Source organism: Heptranchias perlo, chromosome 15 (genome assembly GCF_035084215.1).
Source record: "Heptranchias perlo isolate sHepPer1 chromosome 15, sHepPer1.hap1, whole genome shotgun sequence".
In the NCBI taxonomy this organism is placed as follows: Eukaryota; Metazoa; Chordata; class Chondrichthyes; order Hexanchiformes; family Hexanchidae; genus Heptranchias; species Heptranchias perlo.
In genome coordinates, this window is record NC_090339.1 from 17546470 (window position 1) to 17573052 (window position 26583).

At 41.0% G+C, this 26583-nt stretch overlaps 1 protein-coding gene across 5 annotated transcripts in view; it reads right to left on the reverse strand.

The window, feature by feature from the left end:
* The window catches only part of diaph2 (diaphanous-related formin 2), a 705669-nt gene that overhangs the window by 123297 nt on the left and 555789 nt on the right, over positions 1–26583 (reverse strand). For all 5 annotated transcript variants that reach the window (XM_067996883.1, XM_067996882.1, XM_067996884.1 and 2 more), the window contains one exon: positions 6739–6902. In XM_067996883.1, coding sequence (XP_067852984.1) covers positions 6739–6902 — 164 coding nt within the window. The remainder of the gene's footprint in view (positions 1–6738; positions 6903–26583) is intronic.

A 26583-nucleotide genomic window follows, 5' to 3' on the forward strand; every position in this document is an offset into this window, starting at 1 on the left:
ACAAAAATTAACTTTTCAAGGTCCAAGCTTGAATCTACCTTTCCTGTGACTCTGCTCCCAAAGTAGACATAAATGTTTACGATAATGAATTCATACATTTGCAATATATTCATAAATCTGTATGTCACAGTGCTAATTACTGGCATTTGTTTCATAATTTCAACTTTTATTGAGTTTTTTGGGCCAGATTTGTTTAGAGAAAGCTTGATACTAGTATGAAAGAGGTCTCCTACAGTTGAATACTAGGACAAGGGTACATAGCCTAAAATTTAGAGCCAGAACATGCAGGAGTGAAATTAGTAAACGCTTCTACACGCAAAGGATGGGAGAAGTTTGGAACGCTCTTCTGCAGATGGCAGTTGATGCTAGCTCACTTGTGAATTTTAAATTTGAGATTGATAGATTTCTGTGAACCAATGGTATTAAGGGATATGGGGGTATATGCAGTTAGGTCACAGGTCCAGCATGATCTCATTGAACAGGCTCGAGGGGCTAAATTCCACTGTCACTTGCTGCCTCCTGATATGCGCCACATTCTCTTGCAAGAAAGCAGGACGTGTGTCTGGATGATGTGCCTGTCATGGGTGAATAGCTGCCAGTGTGTGTGACCTGTGAGATGTGGTTGTGCGGCTTGCAACAATGTTTATGTGTAAGGGTGAGAGGAAGCATCTGATTGGAAGAGTTGCGTACTGATTGGAAGTGTTTGTTGGTAGGTGGGTGATGGGGGGGGGGGGGGGGGGGGAGGGGTGTAGTGTGTGGAGCAGTGGATGCGGCTGGTGGTACAGTTGGTCGGAGACGCCACTTGACAGTTAACTTCACTCACATTGACTACTCATGCCAAAACATTGAACTTCTTCCTGCACTGCATCCATGTTCGTGGTGCTATGCTTCTGGTATTGACTGCGTCCCCTGCTGCCTCCCACAGCCTTTTGGAGGGCCTCTTGCCGCCGCGCCTCCCCCCCGCTCCAATGCAGATATAGGATGCCCCTCCTTCTATCCACCTCTTGCACCAAGGCCTCTAGTGCATCAGAAGGGAACATTGGTGCATGCACTCTCACAAGCCTGGCACCAAATCGGACCGGCAGGTTGGTGAGGTCTGGCGTGCAGATTAGAGGATGTAGAATCTAGTAGTGTGTAACCTTTATTCAATGTTTTAACATAACTCATCAGCTTGTAAACATAGGGACAGGACCTGCATCTGTGTTTTACGTGTGCAATGTCTGATCCGTTCAGACTCTATGCAGACAGCAGACTGTTATTTTTAGCAGATACAGGTACCAGCTACCTTTAAGAGATTCTGGCAGGCTGTCAGAGAGACAACGTGGAATCGTAGTGACTAAGCCTGGATTTTTCGCATGCCCGAGGTAAGTTCTGTAGTAGCACAAATGTCTTGTCCTACCTGCAACGGGTCGACCGGTACAGGTTAATTGTGCAATGCGATGCCTGCGCCCGTTTTCGGGGGTAAACCAATTTAACCCCCTATTTCTTTTAACTCAATTATAATGGGGCATACAAAGAGCTATAATTGCAATGCAGTACAGCTTAGACTTTTAAAACATCAAGGCTAACCCATTCCATTAGTTCTGTTACTCGTGCACTTGACTGTAGTGTAAATTAAATGAAGAAAAAGTTTTTTTTTTAAAGTGCTGTGTCAGCATGGCTCCTCTCATGGTTCTATAATTTTTCCTGTCAGGTAACTACAATCAGAAAACAAAACTGCTGGCAAATTATTTAAAATGTCAATTTGCTCAGGGTTGAAGCAAATTTCAAATGCTGTTTAAAAAGCTTTGTTGTTTGCAGTGCTTCTTTTTCTTCTTATAAATACATTTTACTGGCTGCACTAAAGAAGTGTATTATAAAGAAGACATTTTTGTCCTGAGGGGACTTGCATATGAAATGCAATGCATTCAGAATCCATTAGGTTGAATGACAAGGACTTCAACTTTTTACAAAAAATAATCAATGTCATAAGCAAGGCAAACTTTTGTTGTACCCTAATCAAAAGCATTTGGAGAATTTCTGAAATAACAGTTGTCCCTATTGGTTTCCTGTTGTCGATCATATATGGTTTCTCAGCAAAATGCACCTTTACGGTAGTTCATATAAATAAATTATTGCAAAGAGAAGAAAGAAATGTCAAATACAACTGAAAGGCTGATTCTGTACAACTGGGATTTGCAGCCGATGCTTTGAGTGGATAGAGATCAGCTGGCATTGCAGAAGTAGTATTTACAATGAGCTTTGCAGCTAATTGAATATAGCTGGTACAATTTTGTATTTTAAATTAATTGATAGCACAAGATGATAGTAATACTGGATCACTGAATCTATTCCAGGAAAAAATACCTTGGACATCAGAAATGGATTTCTAATTAATAAATTTTCATCAACTTAGACGTGTTCTTTTTCCACTGCTCATGAGCTTCTGTGGAGAGTAATTTCTATTGACTTCTATTTCTATAGTATTGCCTATTGACAGTATTATTCAGCATGAACAATTGTAGTTAACATGTTGGTAGTGACTCCGACGAATATTACCAGAGATAAGCACTGCCAAAATGGGTAAGCCGTGTAAAAAAAAGCAACTATAATCCAGCTGTCCTGAGGCCAAGTGGTTTTGTTAACATTTTAAACTGGAGCATGCTGTCGCCAGTACACAAAAAGAGCTCACCTCTAATTAAAATTAAGATTTTTTTGTTTTTTCACCATGTACCACAAGCCAGAATATTCCACAAGGGAAGCTTTTGGGATATTAATACCTTTTATGCTGTGCCATTAAACGGCACTTGCCAGTGCAACACCTCCGGTGTTTATGCAGCAGTGTGAGTAAGAACATAATTATACTTCCAGAGAAAGTAAGGGGAAAAAGACTGACAGAGTTCTACACACGTGCACTCAAAATGTATGTACAGGGCACCACATAATATGGATCAGTTTTCTACTAACTGAGAAGAGCTCAAGACTGTGAGCTATTTTCAATCCACAGAAAATTGACGAGCAGTGCAAGTGTAAGACCGAATTTTAAAAAGGAATTCCACAGAGTAAATAAAAATTTCAATTTTACTGATCTTTTTTGTTAAACATCTTGGTTTGTGGTTTTCAGCAGGGGTATATTGCAATCTAGTCCAGGGAAACTAAACTTGCTCCTTCCCTCTCCCTTACCATTTTCTCCACTTTTTCTCCAGAAGATAGTGAATAATGTAGGACATGTCTGCATAGGCACTGGTGCATTCCCAAGTAGCATGGGCCACCTACATAATAAATGATGTGGGCTACCTGATCTTGTGAGTGAGGAATCACAACTAATGTTTACAGATGTGAACTTTCAAGATGGATGGGAGGGGGGGTGGGGGGGGAGGGGAGGTAAGTTACTGTCATATGAGCAGCATACACTGAAAACATGTGTAGTGCACCCAATAGCTGTCTTGGGTCTTCCTAGTCTGTATGGCTTAGTATCACACAATGTGGTGCGCTCATCCGCAGAATACTAAACTGATTTTCTTCAAGATAAACACCAAACAATCTACACAATCATTTTAACATAATACACAATGCTTCAATTCAAATGTGAAGGCTTCATGGTATTTTTTCTTATTTCCTAAACAATGAAACTCTTAAGTAATATAGAAACCATGGAAGTATATCAAATATACAAATCTGGAATTCATAAAACGTGGACCAATCGAGGCTGAATTTTGTTTGCTGGTGCAGAACCAGGGGGCGTGGCAGGATTAGTGCCTGCCCACTTGAAGCAGAGTGTAGCTGACCGAGTTTCTGGGTTCAGTCTATCATAACGTCGGAAAACTGTAGGCACAAGTAGGAGACTAAATTGGGCCAGATTGCGCCCGTTGTGTAGGCGCTATGCGGACTCCTAAGTCCCGAAAATGGCGTCTGAGATGCATGCGCACACTTCTGGCATGACGTGCGCAGGACGCCATATTGGTAAAGGCGTTTGCGCACATGCACCTAATGAACGCCGGCAGCATGTACAGTAGGGAGATTATGACCTATATCAGTGTGCTATATTGATTTAAAGGGACCACTGCTATATTGGAACTCAACGCTCCAGCCAATGCACGGTCTTAACCTTGCACAGCTGAACAGGTCTTAAACGGCGTGGAGGCCCCTCACCAACGCTATTTAATGGGATCATACAGGAGTTACAGGTTGCTGGATTATTGCTTCTGGCTGCTGATGCATGTGTACCTGTTTTTAGAGGTCTCCTGTACTTGAATACTAGGATGAGGGGACAAAATTAGAGCCAGGATTTGCAGGAGTGAAGTTAGGAAACGCTTCTACACGCAAAGGGTGGTAGAAGTTTGGAACGCTGTTCCGCAAATGGCAGTTGATGCTAGCTCAATTGTTAATTTTAAATCTGAGATTGATAATTTGTGTTAACCAAAGTCAATAAGGGATTTGGGGCTAAGGTGGGTATATGGAGTTAGGTCACGGATCAGCCATGATCTCACTAAATGGCGGAACAGGCTCGAGGGGCTAAAGGGCCTACTCCTGGTTCCTATCTTCCTATGTTCCGATAATAAAATTTCAATACTCTACAGGGAGTGGGCTGGCTAGCTAACAGGCAACAGCAAGGGCACTGGCAGAGTGGCAGGAGTGGGACAGGAATGCTATCATCCTGAGAGAGGACAGCAGGTTCATATTCCATGGAGCCACTGCCACTTGCTGCCTCCTGTTACGTGCCACCTTCTCCTGCATGATAGTAGGATGTGTGTCGGTGAGTACCCTGCAAGATATTTGGGTGATGTGGCTGTCATGGTGGAATAGCTGCCAGCATGTGTGACCTATGAGTTGTGGGTGTGCAGCATGCAACAATGGTACTGTGTGAGGGTGAGATGAAGCATCTGATTGGAAGGGCTGAGTACTGATTGAAAGAGTTTGTTGGTATGCGGGTGATGGGGGTGTAGTGCATGGAGCAGTGGATGAGCCTAGTGGTGCAACTGTAGGAGACGCCACTTGACAGTTGACCTCACTCACTTTGACCACTCATGTCAAAGCATCAAACTTCTTCCTGCACTGCATCCATGATCGTGGTGCTTTGCTCTTGGCACTGACCTCGTCCCCTACTGCCTCTTGAGCATATGTCTGGAGGGCATCTTGCCCCCCCTGCGGATATAGGATGCTCCTCCTTCTGTCCACCTCTTGCACCAAGGTCTCCAGTGCACCATCAGAGAATCTTGGTGCACGCTGTCTCACAGGCCTGATACAAACTCAGATCGGCAGATTGGTGGGGTCTGGTGTGCAGATTGGAGGATGTGGGATGTAGTTGTGAGCAACCTTTATTCAATGTTTTAAAATAAATCAACAGTTTTTAAACATAAGGACGGGACCTGCGTCTGTGTTTTATGTGTGCAATTTCTGATTGACGTTCAGACTCCATTCAGACCCCGTATCCTATATTTTGAAAATTTAAGAGTCCTGCAAACTTTGAGCAGCCAAGTTATTGCTCATTAAAAATTCCAGAGTTCCCATCATCATGCTTCACTATATTGCAGCAATCACTGAAAATACCAGGCAGTACAAATGTTATGTGCTGCCTGCATCTCAACGACCAGGCGCAGGTTAATCGCGCACCGCGATCCCAGCGCCCGTTTTCGGGGGTTAACCAATTTAACCCCCATAGTGTCTAGGATTGGCAGCTTGCCCAACTTTTAAAAGAAGATTGGTTTTTGAGCATGAAAGATCGCTGGAGGCATTGGACAATACGCTTAAGAACTTTCAGCACATTTAGCTAGTGTGGAAAATTTCCCAACCCCCATAAATTGGGTTCTGATGCATGTCATTCAAATTCTGCAGCGCACCATAGAGCACATGGTTATTCCAAGATCATCTACAGCAGAGTCAGCCATGGCAGAGTCTATAACACCAGTAATTGTATCTCTCAGGAATAAATAGATTTATGTTTCTCAAGGACTTAATCAGAATATTTATTGGCCTTTTCTCTTTTAATTATGTACAGTAGAATTTAATTAAAATGCAACTTTTTGAAGAAATGATACCACGGATTGTTTACAGCCCAGCTCTGTAAGTACCTCTTTACAGCAATTTTATTGAATAATCTTTCATCATCACTGCAGTGGAATGTTATTAGTAATCAATGGGACCAACAAGCAGGGAAATATTACTTTCCCAATACCATGTCAATACAGAATGTTAAAGTCTTACGCAGTGTTATTTTCACATTTTGAATCATCTTTGCATTTTGCTGAACATGAACGTGTAATCTCTGTTCCTCATGGTGGGATAATGTTAACTTTTATCGCTGGGGGAAAAACGAGTGATAGTGAATCCGTGGCCCGTTTTACACCTTGCTTGATTTTCCTTTCCATTGTGTAAATAAGGACCAAGGTGATTAATAATAATTATATTGATATTGCACCTTATTACATGTAAGCAACACAAAATACTTTGCACAATAAATTACTTTTGAAGTGGAATGAAAAAAATAAGTCGGCCCAAAATGGAAGACTGACTTTAAGGTGGACTTTGAATCTTTGTGGAGGAGAACTACATTTTCACTTTTTGCAGTTTGTGTCAATTCTGTTTAGCTCTTCTCAAAAACCCTTTGAGATGAGTTAAAAAAGACAAAGCCTTCATTCAAGATAATAAAGTTAACATGTTATAGACATATTTATTCAGTTGCGTACATATATTAAAAAGTATAAAATAAATTCCATCTTTGAAGTGGTGCAAAATGCTCTCTTGGTTTGTAGTACTCACCAGGAACATGGACCTGAAGTTTCTGAGATCAGTGAAGAAGTCATCTATGCTGACAGTTTTGGGATCAAAGACAAAGTATTCTCCCAGTCCATTGTACAACTTCATCATATTTCCATGCATGTTGGAAAGTTTTTCATACTGTTCTCTCGCATGCTTGGCAAAACTGTGAAGTATTGTTAAGGAATTTATTACTAAACACAAGTAACTGTGCATACTAAAATAAAAAGACATCTTTAGTTGATTATCACCTTCTCATGAATGGTGCTATTCATACATGTCCCAGGGGAACAAAAATACTCCTCCCAATTTGATCTTTTCTATCAGCAGAAAATGAAGGGTGTTTTCCTATTAAAACAAATCAGTTTGTTCTTTTATTCCCTTCATAGCAACAGTGTCGCTTCAACCTTTCGCCAGCCATGTTTCTTCTGGTTGCTGTAAATTCTAGGTTATTAGTGTTTGACTCATTTTTCAAAAAATACATTTCATTTGCTTCATAAAAATGTTAGGAAACTTAACCACAAAAAGGAAGATCAGAAAGGCTAAGAGGGAGTATGAAAGAACATAGGCAAACCCCTGCCCCTCTCCCCAACAAAAGGCAATAAAAAGATTTTCTATAAGCACATCATTAGCCAGGGCTTATAGTGGAGAATGGAGCATTGACAGAAACATTAAATAAGCACATTGTCTCAATTTTCATGGAGGAAGTGGATATTGAAATTGTAGAAGCAGCAGTGGTGGGTGTAGAATAAATAGTGGAGGTTTTATTCAGAGAGATGGTTCAAAAGAAAATACTCAAATGTAAAGGTAGTTAGAAAGCAGATGTTTCACTTCTTTAAAAAGTGAACAACTTGTAAATTCTTGTTTTTTCTCTCAATTTTTATAGAAGTGACAAGTGGTGGTTTAGAGAAGTCTTTGATTATAATATGAGTTTCTTGAAAGAACCAGTTGCAATAACAAATTGGCTTGCTAATAGTCTGATACTTAATACAATCCTAGAAATAGTGCTTTCAAGTTCAAGTTTTGTGGAGTTTTTCCTGGTTATGAGGTTGGCTGCCTTCAATTATAGTCTCCATGTTGCTTTCACCAATTTGTGCGCAGTATGACCATAGCGTAAGGATTTCCTCATGAAGAGGATGTCATGAATGTTTATTTTAGGAGATGGGTAGTGGAAGGCAAATCACTTGAGACACAGATGTTGGCTTGCACTAAGTTGACAGTTTGCATTGCACTACTGCAAATCGTTTTTAGCATAAAATCCACTCATCTTTGTGGCATTCTTTTGCAACAGGCCCAATTTCGGGTTAGCAATATTACATCTCAGAAATGTCTCAAAGCAGTTCACATACAACAAATTACTTTGAAATGCAGATACTGTTTAGAAGGGAAACTCAGCAGCCATTTTGTGCACAGCAAATTCCCACAAACAACAAAGAGATGAATGAGCAGTTAATCTTTTTTGGTGATGCTGGTTGAGGAATGAATGCTGGCGAGGACACCAGGAGAAATTCTTGTTCTTCATCACCTGAACCTATTGAAACAGGCTGACAAAGCTGTGGTTTAATGTCTCATCTGAGAGATGGCACCTCTGACATTGCAAATCTCCCTTACCACTGCACTAGAGTGTCAGGCTAAATTACTCAAGTTCTGGAGTGGCCACAACTTTCTGACTCAGAGGTGCGTGCTATCAATTGAGTCAAACTGACACATCAGTGAGCTTACAAGGTGGTAAAACAGAGAGATTGGTGCAGGTCCATGATCTATTCCAGCTACCAACAGCATAAAAATATAGGGAGTTCCAGGATTTTGACCCGACGATGATGGAAGAACAGCGATATATGTCCAAGTGGGGATGGTGTGTGATTTGGAGGAGAACCTGGAGGTGATGGTGTTCCCATGCACTTGCTGCCCTTGTCCTTCTAGGTGGTGGAGTTCACGGATTTGGGAAGTACTGTCGAAGAATCCTAAATCAGTTCATCACTATCTACATCCCTCACACCTGCACGAACAACTTCTCCTCCCATCCAGTTCCCTCGGACATAAACAGGGATGGGGGTGGGGGGTGGGTGAAAGAGGTTTTGATAATTCATTTCTTTTAAATTGAAGACATGTTCCTCACACCGATAATCCAATCCATGTAAACTGTCTGTTTTTAGCTTGAGTATTTACACAAGTATGCAAGTGTTTGGTTGACATATGCACTCAGGACAGGGTATATCTTGAAATATAGTCATTCTGAATACCTAATTGCAAACAAGGTTCCACAGAAGCAAATGCCACATTGTTACCTCATTTATCTTTGTGTGCATTGTCTCTACATTTTTTTCCATGAATATCATAGACTAGATACAAAACTTAGAAACATGACAAAATCTATTTTTTATATAGTAAAAGGTTATGATTTATATCTTCCCTCATATAATAAAATTTGCAGAGTTTAAATGAACTTCTGCAAGAGGTACAATACAGTATAGAAAACATAAAAGTGAGATTTTTTAAAAATCATATTCTTGTTGGTTTGTTTTTTCTTTGTTTGCATAACCATCCCTTTACAGAACTGCTTCAGATAGAAGCTGTTGGGTAATCTGGTGGGATTTCCAGGAATTTGAACTTTGACACATGTGCATTATTAGGTGGGATTTCACAACATCAGCACCAACACAGAAATAACTTTGTGCATGTGCAATTGCTGGCAAGTTGCATTCAAAGACTGCAGTGGACCTGTAAGGGTGGTTGAATGCCCAGCCCACATCTGGGCAGTTGACAATGGTGGCGTTCACTACCTCCTGCAGTCTTTTATGTTTTTACCTGGGGAAGCGGCTAACACACTTAAGATGATTCGCTGCTCCTTCAACAATAGCTGTGCCACCTAGTTTACATTTACAGTAATTGGGATTGCCATCATAATAGAACAGGTATATAAAAGGGGAAGGAAGGGGCACAACTTTCAAAAGTTGAAGGGTACAACATATACATGCAGAACTTTTGAAAGTAGGGCTGTTACAATATAAAAAGAAACTAATGTGCAAATAATGGAATTCAGTCTGATATGGTCGCTGCTCATGTTGAGTGGTTAGTACTTGCAGTGGCATTTTATTACATAGAATGTATAGCACAGAAACAGCCCATTCGGCCCAACACTGGTGTTTATGCTCCACATGAGCCTCCTCCCACTCCTCTTCATCTAACCCTATCAGCATAACCTTCCTATTCCTTTCTCCCTCATGTGTTTATCTAGCTTCCCCTTAAATATGCTCCAGAATAATACGGATCAATAATCATCACAATGCACATGAAGTTATCAGCTGGATTTTGGTTGTAGGAGACAATGCACTGATGGACTATGGCCTTGGTGCCAAGGTCTGTTTGGCTTGAAATTATTTTAGCTGATTAGATCCCAATGGACATGGTAATCAGTGGCTCGCATTCTTGGATGCAGAAAGAGCGTGGGTGTCTGCGCTTTGTTTTATGAACCAGCTGTGCAGTTCGAACAAGTTTTTTTGTTATATGTGCTGCTGACAGTCGAGAACACTTAGTGGCAATTGTCCAAAAGCAGTTACTATAGCTACAGCATGTAGGCATTTTTATTCATTTTTTAATTGACAACAGACTGAAGGACAGTAGTGTTGGTCAGGTTGTTCCCACGTGTAGAGTAAATTCATTTTTAAACAACTGTGTATCACATACTCTATGGGCTACAAACCATGCATTAAATATACCAATTGTCTAATGTAACCAAATGATAATATATAAATTTGTTTAGCTACAAAATAGTTTTATTTTACAAAAAGTGAAGGGTTTTAGAACTGATTAAATTATAGAAGCACTTCTGTAATTCCCACGGCAGCTGCTTCAGTGGAATCTACCCTGTTTATATTGTGGGTGGCTTCTGTAACACTGGAGCAACAGGCATGAGGAGGCTTCAGACAGACAGTAAGTGGCTTTATATTTTGGCTGCTCACTTTCCCTATTGTTGGGTAAAGTCTGTACAAGCCAGCAATCCAAAGATTATTGATTTCTGTGGGCCAGCTAAGTGCTTAGTCTCCTGAAAAAGATGGTGGCTTGCACCTCTACTGATAGAATCATAGAAATTTACGGCACAGAAGGAGGCCATTCGGCCCATTATATCCGGCCCAGCCGAAAAAGAGCTATCCAGCCTAATCCCACTTTCCAACTCTTGGTCCATAGCCTTGTAGGTTGCGGCACTTCAAGTGCACATCCATGTACCCTTTAAATGTGATGAGAGTTTCTGCCTCGACCACCCTTTCAGGCAGTGAGTTCCAGACCCTCACCATCCTCCATGTGAAAAAATTTATCCTCAACTCCCCTCTAATCCTTCTACTAATCCCTTTAACTCTATGCCCCCTAGTTATTGACCTCTCTGCTGGGGGAAATAGGTCCTTCCTATCCACTCTATCTGGGCACCTCGTAATTTTATACACCTCAATTCAATCATCTCTCTGCCTCCTCTGTTCCAAAGAAAACAACCCCAGCTTATCCAATCCTTCCTATTAGCTAAAATTCTCCAGTCCCGGCACAATCCTCGTAAATCTCCTCTGTACCCTCTCCAGTGCAATCACATCTTTCTTGTAATGTGGTGACCAGAACTGTATGCAGTACTCTAGCGGTGGTCTAACTAGTGTTTTATACAGTTTTAGCATAACCTCCCTGCTCTTATATTCTATGCCTCGGCCAATAAAGGAAAGTATCCCATATGCCTTCTTAATCACCTTATCCACCTGTCCTGCTACCTTCAGGGATCTGTGGACATGCACTCCAAGGTCCCTCACTTTCTCTACACCTCTCAATACCCTTCCATTTATTGTGTATTCCCTTGCCTTGTTCGCCCTCCCCAAATGTATTACCTCACACTTCTCTGGATTGAATTCCATTTGCCACTTTCCTGCCCACCTGACCAGTCCAGTGATATCTTCCTGCAGATTATAGCTTTCCTCCTCACTATCAACCACATAGCCAATTTTTGTATCATCTGCAAACTTCTTAATCATGTCCCCTACATTTAAGTCTAAATCATTGATATATACCACAAAACGCAAGGGACCTAGTACTGAGCCTTGCGGAACCCCACCGGAAACAGATTTCCCGTCGCAAAAACACTGCCACTGAGCCAATTTTGGATCCAACTTGGCACTTTCCCTTGGATCCCATGGGCTTTTACTTTTCTGACCAGTCTGCCACATCGGACCTTGTCAAAAGCCTTGCTAAAATCCATGTAGACTACATCAAATGCACTATCCTCATCGACCCTCCTTGTTACCGCCTCAAAAAATTCAATCAAGTCAGTCAGACACGACCTTCCCTTATCAAATCCATGCTGACTGTCCTTGATTAATCCGTGCCTTTCTAAATGACGATTAATACTATCCTTCAGAATTCTTCCCAATAATTTGTCCACCACCAAGGTTAGGCTGACTGGCCTGTAATTACTTGGTCTATCCCCTTCTACCTTCTTGAACAACGGTACAACGTTATCAGTCCTCCAATCTTGCTGTAGCCAGAGAGGCTTGGAAAATGATTGACAGAGCCTCCACTATTTCCTCCCTTGCTTCTCTTAACAACCTGGGACACGTTTCATCCCGGCCTGGCAATTTATCTACTTTCAAAGAAGCTAATTGCCTTAAAATTTCCTCTCTCACTATGTTTATCCCAGCCAATATTTCACACTCCTCCTCAACTACAATGTCTGCATCGTCTCCCTCTTTTCGTGAAGACAGACGGAAAGCATTCATTAAGAACCATATTCACATCTTCTGCCCCACACACAGGTTACCTCTTTGGTCTGTAATAGGCTCTACTCTTTCCTTATTTATCCTCTTACTTTTTATGTATTTATAAAACACCTTTGGGTTTTCCTTGATTTTACTTACCAATATTTTTTCATGGCCCCACTGCTTTCCTAATTTCCTTTTTAATTTCACCCCTGCACTTACTCTAGGCTTTCTGTGGTACTGAGCTCTTGGTATCTGACATAAGCTTCCCTTTTTTGCCTTATCCTACCCTGTATGCTCCTTGACAGATTTCGGAGTCCCACATTTTGTTTGTGGGAACATATTTGCTCTGAACCCTCACTGTTTCCTCCTTGAATGCCTCCCACTGCTCTGACACTGATTTATCTTCAAGTAGCTGTTTTCAGTACACTTTTGCTAAATCACATCTCAGCTTAGTAAAATTGGCCTTTCCCCAATTGAGAACTTTTACTCCTAAGTCTATCTTTGTCCATTTCCATAACTACACTAAATCTAACTGAATTATGATCACTACCACCAAAATGCTCTCCCACTGATATCCCTTCCGCCTGCCTGGCTTCATTCCCTAAAACTAAGTCTAGAACTGCCCCCTCTCTTGCTGGAGGGATACTGGAGCTTCTAGAGGCAGCAATGCTGCCATTAAAATTGGTTTGTGTTACTCAGCAGCATAAAATATGCAACAAAATGTTGATATTAGTGACATTATATATTGGCTCCCTGTCCTGCTGCAGTAGAAACTGTCCATTGTATATTGTCAGGCGAGTTTCTCCAGCAGCCAACTGAATTCAAAACAATTACAGGTGAAACAATATTTCCTAATGGCCAGGGAAGGTCCAAACATGCTTAGTGATAGCGAAACTGCTTTACTGACTTATCTGTGGTTGAGAGCAGTTCAGCCATGTTTGTTGGCTGACTTAGATGGCACACCACTTAATGTTGATGCTGCTATCAGAAGCACCACTGTTTATATTTGCAGTTTGCCACCTCCTTTAGAAGTTGCAAACTGCAAGAAAGCAAGACTTATATTTATATAGCACCATATCATATCACTCAGAAATTCCAAAGTGCTGCACATACAATGAATTATTTTGAAATGTAGCGACTATCAGGTTGCACAGCAAGATTCAACAAACAGCAATGAGATGAATGACCAGTGGCTCAGTGGTAGCACTCTCCTCTCACCTCTGAGTCAGAAAGTTGTGGGTTCAAGCCCCACTCAGGGATATTAGCACATAATCCAGGCTGATATTCCAGTGCAGTACTGAGAGACAGTTGCACTGTCAGAGGTACCGTCTATCGGAGACGTTAAACCGAGATGCCGTTTAACCACTCAGGTGGACATAAAAGATCCCATGGCGCTATTTCAAAGAGGAGCAGGGAAGTTCTCTCTGGTGTCCTGGTCAATATTTATCCCTCAATCAACATCACAAACAGATTATCTAATCATTATCACATTGCTGTTTGTGAGACCTTGTGCTCAAATTGGCTGCTGCAGATTGAAGGTGCTGAATGTTGGGCCACTTGCTTTGCCGACAGTGGCCCGAAGATAAATCCTGGGAGGAAGGCGATCGCGACGACTGTGGAGTTGGGGGGAGCACTTCTGCTCCTCCTGGCTACACAGTCAACTGAATTCAAAACAATTACAGGTGCCACAATATTTCCTAACGGCCAGGGAAGGTCCAAACATGCTTAGTGATAGCGAAACTGCTTTACTGCAGTGACTACACTTCAAAAGTACTTCATTGGCTGGAAAGCGCTTTGGGATGTCCTGAGGTCACGAAAGGCACTACATTAAAGCAAGTCTTTATTTTTAAATTTTTTTTATGGTGTTGGTTAAGGTAGAAATATTGACCAGAACACTAAGTGAACTAGATTGAAGAGTAACATGGGATTTTCAATGTCCACCTATACCACAAGAACAGATGTGGACTTCTGAAGGAAGGCACCTCCCTTGGCAGCACACTCTCAGAAAATATATGCTCAAAGTCCTGCATTAGGCATAAACTCACAGCCTTCTGACTCAAAGATGAGAGTGCTATAAACTGGCCACTCATTAAAAATGAATAAATATAAATGGGCTGCTAGTTATGTAAGAGTGGATATAGAGGCCCGTTTCTCAGGTGTAAAACAGGTGCAAAGCTGACCAATTTAGCAGTGGGATGGCCTGCCTCAATCTTTGTGTGCGTTTTGATCACTGCTAAATTTGCAGGGCCCGTTTTTCAGGCGTCCTGGGCGACTACCTAAAATAGGCGTTAGGTCCAATGCATATATTAATTAGGGGCCAAATGCCTGTTGAAGGACCCCTCTGGAAAATTTGTTTACAATGAGCCTTTTAAAAATAACTTTCCTGTGTAGCCAGGAGGAGCAGAAGTGTTCCCCCCAACTCTACAGTCGTCGCGATCGCCCTCCTCCCTGGATTTATCTTCGGGCCACTGTCGGCAAAGCAAGTGGCCCAACATTCAGCACCTTCAATCTGCGAGCGTCCTTTGGAGGCAGATTAGGCGCTGGCCGCTCGCGCATAAAATGTTAACGAGGCCAGAGGCTCAATTGCGGTACAACCTTGGACCCCTCGGTTGGTGTGTCCACTGACTACACCGTACTGTCTGGGCCCAGAAACAAGCCCAGACAAATTTCTACCTCAAGCGTGTTTAATGGAATTTGCAATCTTTGCGAAACTGATGACGCAGTGGTTCACCTTTCTGGATAAACAATGCATTTAGAGATAGACATAGCCCTGATAAAATAACATTGAATAAAATTTGTAAAAATGTTTGTTACAAAATCTTTTAATTGCTAATTATATTTGTTAGGACTTCTTTACCCTATTCACCCTGTTTGTTCTATAAATACAAAAATTATTTCAGCTAATCAAGTGAAATAAGTATCAGGAACATGCAGAACTCTCCTATTCTTCCCTTCTGTTGTGCATTTTCTCCCCTCCCATTGAAGATTTCCCAGCCTCACTCTCCATTCTAAGATATAAAGGGAAGACGCTCCCTATCTCTGTAACCTCCCCCAGCCCTACAACCCTCCGAGATCTCTTCGCTACTCCAATTCTGGCCTCTTGCGTATCCCCAAATTTTCTTCGCTCTACCATAGGTGGCCCTAACCTCTGGAATTCCCTCCCTAAACCTCTCCACCACTCTCTCCTCCTTTAAGATGTTCCTTAAAACCTAACTCTTTGACCAAGCTTTTGGTCACTTGTCCTGCTATCTCTTTGTGGCTCGGTGTCAAATTTTGTTTGATAATCGCTGCTATAAAGCGTCTTGGGACGTTTTACTACTTTAAAAGGTGCTATATAAATGCAACTTGTTGTTGTTGACGCAGACATACTCAAATGCCTCTGCTAATGCTGCAATTGGAAGTAATGCGGTGCATCAGCATGGGTCGGACCCAGTAAAGAAAATTAACAGTGAGAAAAATTTTGATTCCTTCAGTGTCCATTTGGATTGCAAGCTCCAGGACCATCGTATGCACTGTGAGGAAACCACACAATCACACTTGGGCCTTGCCACATCATGGAGCAATATTCTAAGGTGCTATGGTCTCGTATGAATACGCTGCACTAAAAGAGGTGAAGAAGAGTTATACCCAAACTGTTAAACTATTTTCTCTTTCAGATGCTGATTGATCAGTGCATTTCCAGCATCTTGCATTTTAATTTCCAACATTTGTGGGGGGGGGGGGGGTTGGTTTACCAACCTAAGAACACTTTTCTTTCTTTCTTTGTGTGAATTTTAGAAGTATCAGAATCGGGACAACTTCGAGAAGGTTATTTGTGATTACAGTTCAGCTATCTTTGCCTAGGAATGATATTCTTGAGATACTATAAGGGGAGAAGGCTATGCACAAACAAAAGCTTGAAGCAGTTTTCTCATAATTACATTAGATCATACAGAATTCTGAATGTTCAGATTGGGTTCAATGAAGGGTTTAAATAATGTCTTTTTTTTGGTTAAACTGGGTGACTGACATGCGTGGAAACCCAACAACCTGCTTAAGAATATCCAAACTGAATGACTGCACAATCCATGCAAGAAAGAATTAGCATTTATATTGCACCTTTCATGATCTCATGATGTCCCTAAGCACGCCACAGCCTATGAAGTACTTTTGAAGTGCTGTTGTAATGTAGGGTAATGTGGCAGCCAATTTGCGCACAGCAAGAAGTCCCACAAACAGCAATGAGATAAATAACCAGATAATCTGTTTTGTGATGTTGGTTGAGGGGTAGATATAGGCTGGGACACCAAGAAAAACTCGGCTGCTCTTCTTCGAGTAGCGTCATGGCATCTTTTGCATCCACCTGAGAGAACAGAGGGGGCCTCAGGTTAGAACATAAGAACATAAGAAATAGGAGCAGGAGTAGGCCATATGGCCCCTCGAGCCTGCTCCGCCATTCAATCAGATCATGGCTGATCTTCAACCTCAGCTCCACTTTCCTGCCCGATCCCCATATCCCTCGATTCCACTAGAGTCCAAAAATCTATCTGTCTCAGCCTTGAATATACTCAACGACTCAGCATCCACAGCTGGTAGAGAATTCCAAAGATTCACAACCATCTGCGTGAAGAAATTCCTCCTCATCTCAATCTTAAATGGGCGACCCCTTATCCTGCAACCATGCCCTCTAGTTTTAGACTCTCCAGCCAGGGGAAACAACCTCTCAGCATCTACCCTGTCAAGCACCCTCAGAATCTTATATGTTTCAATTAGATCACCTCTCATTCCTCTAAACTCCAGAGAGTATAGGCCCATTCTACTCAATCTCCCCTCATAGGACAACCCTCTCATCCCAGGAATCAATCTAGTGAACCTTCGTTGCACTGCCACCAAGGCAAGTATATCCTTCCTTAGATAAGGAGACCAAAACTGAATGCAGTACTCCAAGTGAGATCTCACCAAAGCCCTGTACAATTGTAGCAAGACTTCCTTACTCTTGTACTCCAACCCCCTTGCAATAAAGGCCAACATGCCATTTGCTTTCCTAATTGCTTGTTGTACTTTCCTGCAAACTTTTGTGTTTCTTGTACCAGGACATCAAAGTCTCTCTGGAAACCAACATTTAATAGTTTCTCACCATTTAAAAAATATTCTGATTTTCTATTCTTCCTAATTCACATTATACTCCATCTGCCACCTTCTTGCCCACTCACTTAACCTACCTATATCCCTTTGTAGACTCTGTGTCCTCCTTACAGCTTACTTTCCCACCTAGCTTTGTACTGTCAGCAAACCTGGATACATTACATTCGGTCCCTTTATCCAAGTCATTAATATAGATTGTAAATAGTTGAGGCCCAAGCAACTAGTTACAGCCTGCCAACCTGAAAATGACCCGTTTACCCCTACTCTCTGTTTTCTGGCCATTAACCAATCCTCTATCTCTGCTAATATAGGTTACCAACCCCATGAGCCCTTATCTTGCGTAACATTCTTTTATGTGTCACCTTATCGAATGCCTTTTGAAAATCCACATGTACTACATCCTCTGCTAACCCCTTATCTACCTTGCTAGTTACATCCTCAAAAAACTAATATATTTGCAAACGTTCCTTTTCACAGAACCATGTTGACTCTGCCTAATCATATTATGATTTTCTAAGTGCCCTGTTAGCACTTCCTAAATAAAGGATTCCAGCATTTTCCCGACAACTGACGTCAGGCTAACTGGCCTGTAGTTCCCTCTTTTCTCTCTCCCTCTTTTCTTGAATAGCGGGGTTACATTTGCTCCCTTCCAATCTGCTGGGACTATTCTAGAACCTAGGGAATTTTGGAAGATCATAACCAATGCATCCACTATCTCGGCAGCCACCTCTTTTAGTGCCCTCGGATGTAGGCCATCAGGTCCAGGGGATTTATTGGCTTTTAGTCCTTTTAGTTTCTGCAGTACTTTTTCTCCTCTGATAATTACTTTAAGTTCCTCACTCGCATTAGCCCCTTGCTTCCCCCCTATTCCTGGTATGCTTTTTGTGTCTTCTACTGTGAAGAGATACAAAATTTTTGTTTAACACATCTGTCATTTCCTGATTCCCCATTATAATTTCTCCTGTCTCAGCCTTTAGGGGACCAACATTTACTTTTGCTACTCTCTCCCTTTTTTACACACTTGTAGAAGCTCTTACAATCCATTTTTATATTTCTTGTTGGTTTACTTTCATATTCTATTTTCTCCCTTATCATCAATTTTTGGCCATTCTTTGCTGGTTTCTAAAACTCTCCCAATCCTCAGGCTTTCTACCCTTCCTGGCAACATTATAAGCCTCTTCTTTTAAACTAATACTATCCTTAACCTCTTTAGTTAGCCACGGGTGGATCACTTTTCCCATGGAGTTTTTATTTCTCAATGGAATGTATATTTGTTGAGAATATTGAAATATTTCTTTAAATGTTTGCCATTGCTTTTCAACCGTCATACCCTTTAATTTAATTTCCCAATCTACCTTAGCCAACTCGCCCCTCATACCTATGTAACTGGCTTTGTTTAAGTTTAAGACACCAGTTTTGGACTTAAGTACGTCACTCTCAAACTCAATGTGAAATTCTATCATATTATGATCACTCTTCCCCAGAGTATCTCTTACTGAGAGATTACTAATTAACCCTGTCTCATTACACAATACAAGATTTAAAATATCCTGTTCCCTGGTTGGTTCCATGACGCATTGCTCTCGGAAACCATCTCGGATGCATTCCATGAACTCGTCCTCCAAACTATCTTTGCCAATTTGATTTGCCCAACCTATCTGAAGATTAATGTTCCCCATGATTACTGCATTACCTTTGTCACAAGCTCCTATTATTTCATGATTAATACTCTGTCCAATGGTATAGCTACTATTAGGGGGCCTGTAAACTACTCCCACCAGTGTTTTCTGGCCCTTGTTATTTCTTATTTCAATCCATACTGATTCCACTTCCTGATCTTCTAAGCCAAGATCCTTTCTCACCATCATCCTTTTGTTGTCTATTATTATTAAGGCTACCCCCACTCCTTTTCCATTCTGCCTGTCTTTTCTAAACCTGTCATATGTCCTGGAATATTTAGTTCCCAATCTTGGTCACTTTGCAAACATGTCTCTGTAATGGTTATTAGATCAAACCCTTTTATCTCTATTTGTGCAACTAATTTATCTATCTTGTTATGAATGCTCTGTGCATTCAGATGAAGAGCCTTTAATTTTGACTTTTTACCATTTTTTCCTGCTTTGACCTTAATGTCTTATCTGAAAGATGGCACCTCGGACGGTGTAGCATTCACTATGTACTGCATTGAAATGTCAACCTGAAAGATTAAGTTTCCATTTGCTCAGTATGGAGTGTGTACACTCCCCTTTACGGACACATCCCACTTATCTAACCCATAGAACAACGTGCAGGTTGTCAACAGCCAACGCATAAGGATCCCCACCTACACATAGGAATACTCGTTCAAACTGCATATCTTTCCTGTACTGACCACTTGCTGTTTGCCCATCTAGGACATCAGCTTGCATCCTTACCTGGAGCTGAACAGGGTAGAATCTCATCCCAAGTGACAGGTATACCTTTCCAGGTTCCATCGATGAACCAGGCTAGGTGGTCTACAATCACCAAACAGGCCATCTTGGAATATCAGAAGATAGGAACAGGAGTAGGCCATTCAGCCCCTTGAGCCTGTTCTGCCATTCAATTAGATCATGGCTAATCCGTGCCTCAACTCCATTTACCTGCCTTTGTTCCATATTGTGTGATACCCTGACATAACAAGAATCTATCGATCTCAGTCTTCAACATTTCAATTGACCCAGCATCCAGAACCTTTTGGAGGAGTGTATTTCAAATTTCCACTACCCTTTGTGTGAAAAAGTGTTTCCTGATTTCACTCTTAAATGGCCTAGCTCTAATTTTAATTTTATGCCCCCTTGTTCTAAATTCCACCACCAGAGGAAATAGTTTCTCTATAGTCCCCCTATTGAATCCCTTAATCATTTTAAATACCTCAATTAGATCAACATTCTTAACTCAAGGAAATACAAACAAAGTTTAAGCAACCTGTCTTCATAATTTCTCTATTTAAGTCCTGGTATCATTTTGGTCAATCTGCGCTGCATCCCTTCCAAGGCCAATATGTCTTTCCTGAGGTTCGGTGCCTAAAACTGAACACAATATTCCAGATGTGGTCTGACCAAGGCTCTGCGCAACTGAAGCAGCACATCCTCACTTTTGAATTCCAACCCCCTTAAGCTAAAGGCCAATATTCCATTAGCATTTTTGATCACTCTTTGTACCTGTGCACAGGAAATAATCTGATTTGTCTTACTCAGATCCAAAGTGGATGACCTCACAGTTCTCTACATTGAACCCCAACTGCCATAGTTTTGCCCATGTCCCTTTGCAACTTCCTGCTCCCATCTGCACAACTTATTGTACCTCCTAACTTAGATTCAACTGCAAACTTGGATATACAACTTTACATTCCTTCATCCGCGTCGATTCCTTGAGAAAACCACTTGTCGCATCCTGCCACTCAGAGAATGATACTCTCTGTCTCCTATCTCCCAACCAATTACCAACGCATGTCACAAGGTTACCTCCAATTCTGCGCACTCTCATTTTTGCTAATAATGTATTGTACAGAACCTTATCAAAATTCCTTCTGGAAACCAACTTGACCTGATTCAAATAAATTCAAAAATCAGGAGAGCCAAGTTCAGTTGGTTTCTCAATCTCACTTGAACTACAAAATTAAGTTACATCATCTTGCTCACATCATCACAATTAAATGAAAACACTGCTGACAGTTAACAGAGCTGAAATTACACCAAAGTCAGTGAAGAAGTACTCTGATGTTTCTCATTGCAGAATATTACTGTCACAAGGTTCACAAGAGGGTATAATCAGGGAATTATTTTACAGATCTAAAGCAAAATTATGTGGGAATTAAAAGCCTAGTACACATTATAAGAGAGTCACTTTGCCATTGGGAAGTAAAATTAGAGTGTCATTTGAGACTACAGTACTTATTACATAAACATTATTTTGACATAAAATGGAAAATTGCTCCAATTACAGTGTAATTAAAATATTTTACGGTTATATTGTGCAATGTTTGAGCAACAGAATGTCTACACACAGATCTGTATTTATAAAATACATTGTCAGTACTTCACTTTGAAAATAACTGAATTCCAATTTCTTGTCAACACAGTCCAATTTAGTAGAAACTTGCAATTTTATAATGCCTTTTCACATGCTCAGGACATCCCAAAGTGCTTCACAGCCAGTGGATTACTATTCAAGTGAGTCATTGTTGTTACATAGGCAAACACAGTAGCCAATTTGCACACAACTGGATCCCACAAACCAATGAATGGTTTTAGTGGTGCTGGTTGAGGGAGGAATTCTGCCGAGGACACCAGAAGAACTCCCTGCTCTCATTCAAATAGTGCCATGGCGATCTTTTACATCTCCCTGAGCTGAAAGATGAGTCTTGGTTTAACTTTACATTTGAAAGACGGCAGCTCTGACAATGCAGCACTCACTCAATATTACACTGAAATGTCACTTAGATTTGGACTTGAACATACAACCTTCAGAGTCTGAGCCAAACTGACACTTAAGATATTATAATTATGAAAGATTACAAAATATTTAAAATTTAAAATTTACAGGTGGAAAGGTGTACCTTTCAATGTGAAATGTAACACAGAATTACAGCACAGAAACAGGCCGTTCGGCGAAACTGGTCGATGCCAGTGTTTATGCTCCACACGAGCCGCCTCCCACTCCTCTTCATCTAATCCTATCAACATAACTTCCTAATCCTTTCTCCCTCATGTGTTTATCTAGCTTCCCCTTAAATGCTATTCACCTCAACTACTCCTTGTGGTAGCAAGTTCCACATTCTAACCACTCTCTGGGTAAGGAACTTTCTCCTGAATTCATGTATTTACAACATTTAATTTAAACAGATCAAATCATTCACATTTATTCAACTTATAGAAAATGTTAACGATCGAAGTACAACAAAAATACAGAGTCCTGCTTAAAACACCATGCCAACTTCAATTATTCATGATTTCAATATTCAGCACATCAAACATGACTAATCAAGTGGATAATTTTATCTAAAGTACATTAAAACATCAACATGTTAAAAGTCTATTCTTTCCACTTCAACACTTTTACCCCTAATTTTCTCACTCATCACCTTCTTCTGATGGCTGCGACTCATGCTGGGGTACAGTTCCACAGGTGCTAGCAGAGCTTAGGTGCATAACATTCAAGGTTCACATCATGTGGCAGCATCACAGCTGAGCTGGTTCTACCTTCATTCAACTTCTACATGTGCATTTTCTAGCAAGGGTCACTGGATGGGAACCAGGAGCAGGTGCCCTAGGTAATATTTCTTCTCCCTAGCCCAGGGACAGTGAGCTAGGGAGAATAAATATTAGCTAGGGAAAGTGAGACTCAAGCAATCCGTCCATCACTTTGCCAAAGTTCAATTAACTCAGCACACACCAGGTCCATTTGCCCCATGCAATCACATGATTTATTCAAATTCACAGCATGCTCCTCCCCTAAAGCGCTGAAATCTTGGGTATGCAGATAAAGGCTTTATTACCTGGAATGATTAGGAAGATTGTTCTGATATTAGAAGGACTAAAAGGAATATTCTAAAGGCTATCAGATAATAATAACCATGCTGTTTCCTTTTATAAGTATGTAAAAAAAAAATCAAAAAGGGACGGACTGCTCAGGGATGAAGCAGGGAGTCCACTTGTGGAGGGTGAAAGTATGGTGGAGCTTTGGGTTGGAGAGTACGGGGCAGTGGGATTAGTTTTAGACTGGTCTAGCAAAGAACTGGCACAGACAACATAAGAAGATAAGAACATAAGAAATAGGAGCAGGAGTAGGCCAATCGGCCCCTCGAGCCTGCCCCGCCATTCAATAAGATCATGGCTGATCTGATCCTAACCTCAAATCTAAATTCATGTCCAATTTCCTGCCCACTCCCCGTAACCCCTAATTCCCTTTACTTCTAGGAAACTGTCTATTTCTGTTTTAAATTTATTTAATGATGTAGCTTCCACAGCTTCCTGGTGCAGCAAATTCCACAGACCCACCACCCTCTGAGTGAAGAAGTTTCTCCTCATCTCAGTTTTGAAAGAGCAGCACCTTATTCTAAGATTATGCCCCCTAGTTCTAGTTTCACCCATCCTTGGGAACATCCTTACCGCATCCACCCGATCAAGCCCCTTAAGGCCTCCTTCTGTACAGTAAATTTCTATGATTGTAGGAATATTAATCATTAATGAAAAATCACTACATAACTTCCAAGTAATACTATGTAAAAATTTTCCATAAGCTCAGAATTTCTTTACCGGTATACTTCATGTGATGGTTTGTGAACAATGTGGAGGGCAATGGTCAAATTGTAGATTTAATGGTACACACACATTAGCAACTACCCTCTCCAAGTGTCAGTCAATTTAGTGCCCACTGTCAAATACTATTTAAAAACAGTAGTGCTGTACTGTAGGATCTGCATCCACTGGGAACAGGGCTAAGACATGAAAAGAAAGAACTTGCATTTGTATAGTGCCTTTCACATTCTCAGGACATCCCAAGGCACTTTACGGGCAATGAATTACTTTTGAAGTGTACTCATTGTTGCTATCTAGGCAAATGTGATAACCAATTTGCATACAATGAGATCCTACAAACAACAAATAAGACAAATCTGTTTTTGCTGCATTAATTGAGGGACGAATATTGGCTAGGACACTGGGAGAATTCCTCACCTCTTCTTCGAATAGTGCTTCTGTCTTAACACACAGATGGTACCTCGGTTTAACATCTCATCCGTCAGATGGCATCTCCGACAATGCAGCAGTCCCCCAATACTGCACTGAAGTGTCAACCTAGATTATGCGATCAAGTCCTGGAGTGGAACTTAAAACCATGACCCGCTGAGCCAGAGGTGAGAGTGCTACCATTGAGGCAAGCTGAAACTTTTCATTACCTTCGTTTCAATCCCAGTCTCATGTCAAAGCATAGTGTTCTATCCTGCTGTGGTAATTATTAAAAAACACTGCATATATTAAATAGTTGTGACTAAAAGGGATACACAGGAATGGATTTCAAATTTTATGGAAACATAGAAAGGCATTCTGCAGTTGGTACTTAGGCGCAGAAACAGCCCATAAGTTTGTATCCAATATAAGTTTGGTATGAGGAATGTACTTAATTCAAACTCAGTCTCCTAGGCTACTGTTAAATTATTAATTTTGCAACATGAAATGTGGTTTTTAAATGCACATCAATGTAAAAGTGGTAGTACAACTTGGGAGTCAGGATGAGACTGACTCTTAAACATACTAGAACTGAGGTCACCCTAATGGTGAGTCCCATATCATTTAGGCTTTGCATTGATGTATAACTGCAGCACGTATCTTCTGAAGGCTTTTAAAATATGCTTTGGAATCTTCTTACTGTGAGGAGGAAGTGGACACTCCGAGCGTAACATTAAAACTTACTTGCAAACAGTTATGTACAAAGCTCTCTCCTGGCTGGGGAGAATGCAATGCACGGTGATGCATATTTGGCAGCAAAATTGGTGTCATGTTTCAAGATTCTGACTACTTCACTGTTAAGGGATCTTGGTATGATCTGTATTAATGTGTTACTCAAGTTAAAGTTTGCTTTCAAGAGGTAACATTCACAGGAGAGACACATGCTGGAAATGCAGATTAGAATTCAGATGAAACATCTATTCAGATTGCTTGAGAAATAGAGGTTCATAAAAAAAAAATCCCAACAAACATTCACATATTAGGGATTGTAATGTCCTATTAATTTGCTAACAGTAGGAAATAGTTTTTAAAGCCCGCACCCAGTGGCAGTCCTACTGGCCAACCTCTGAACAGGGAGAGGGTCAGAGGTCAAACTACTGGCTTCTTGCCCAGCTAGAGAAAAAAGAACAGGGAAACATATGGCATTGGAAAGGCACCGGACCTAGCGAGAGAAAGCTCTCTCATCTTGAGATAGAGCTGACCTGACTCAGAGGAAGCCTTGGTTAGAGAAATCATGTGTGGACACAGCATGCATATTTATTATTTTCTTTTTTACAATGAATGATACCAAAAGATTTGCTCTAATTGTTACAATGTTTGTTCGCATAACAATTCTAAAATAAACCAGTCTGCTGATTCACATTTGACTTTACCTCAAATGTTAATCAGTCCACCTTTTGGAAGATTGGAGAAGTGCATGTGGAGACAGGTGTGAGATAATGATATCCAGCTTGTACACAGGGGTTTTCACTGTTAAAAGCCTCCTGGATAACACTAAGATTAGGTATTGGGCAGCAAAGATAAACTCTTAATTGTAAAGAACATGGGATCCATTTATGGGAGACCCCTTTTACACTGAACGCGAGAGAATATCTAGAGCAGACCTAAAATTTGTAACACATGGGTCTCCTAGTTGTGCATCATATTATAGATATACTACCGTCATACAAGTATTTGTATCTAACCGCAGCCTAGATTGTCTGTCAAATGAAGTCAAGTTTTTGTATAATAATTTTGCCTCCATTCTAATGAGCACATAAACAATTGTAAACAACAGAACAACTTAGATTTGCATGGCAATCTAACATAAGAAAATTTCACTAAGCACTTCATTGCTAGGGGTCAGATCTGAGCAGGGATGAACATTCAAGGTGGCGATTGAAAGCGCTTATGAAGAGCTAAGTTTTAAGGAGGCTTTTGAAGGTGGGAAGAGAAGTCTCAAGGGACTTATGTTTAGGGAAAGAGTTTCAGAGGGTAGATGCCTGAAGGCTCTTCCATCGATAGTATAGCAGGCTGGGGGGCGGGGGGAGGAGCAGGAGGAGGTAAAGAGAGATGTATCATAGATACGAGTTGGAAATACAGAGATGCAGGCCCAGAACAGGGCAGGAGTAGGACGCAGTAAAGCAGTAGAGGGAATTATAGACAAGAATGTTGAAGTTTATGTGTTGAGATATACAGAGCTAATAGAGGTCAATAAGGACATGGATGATGGGTAAGTGGAACAGAAAACAGGAAGCAGAGGT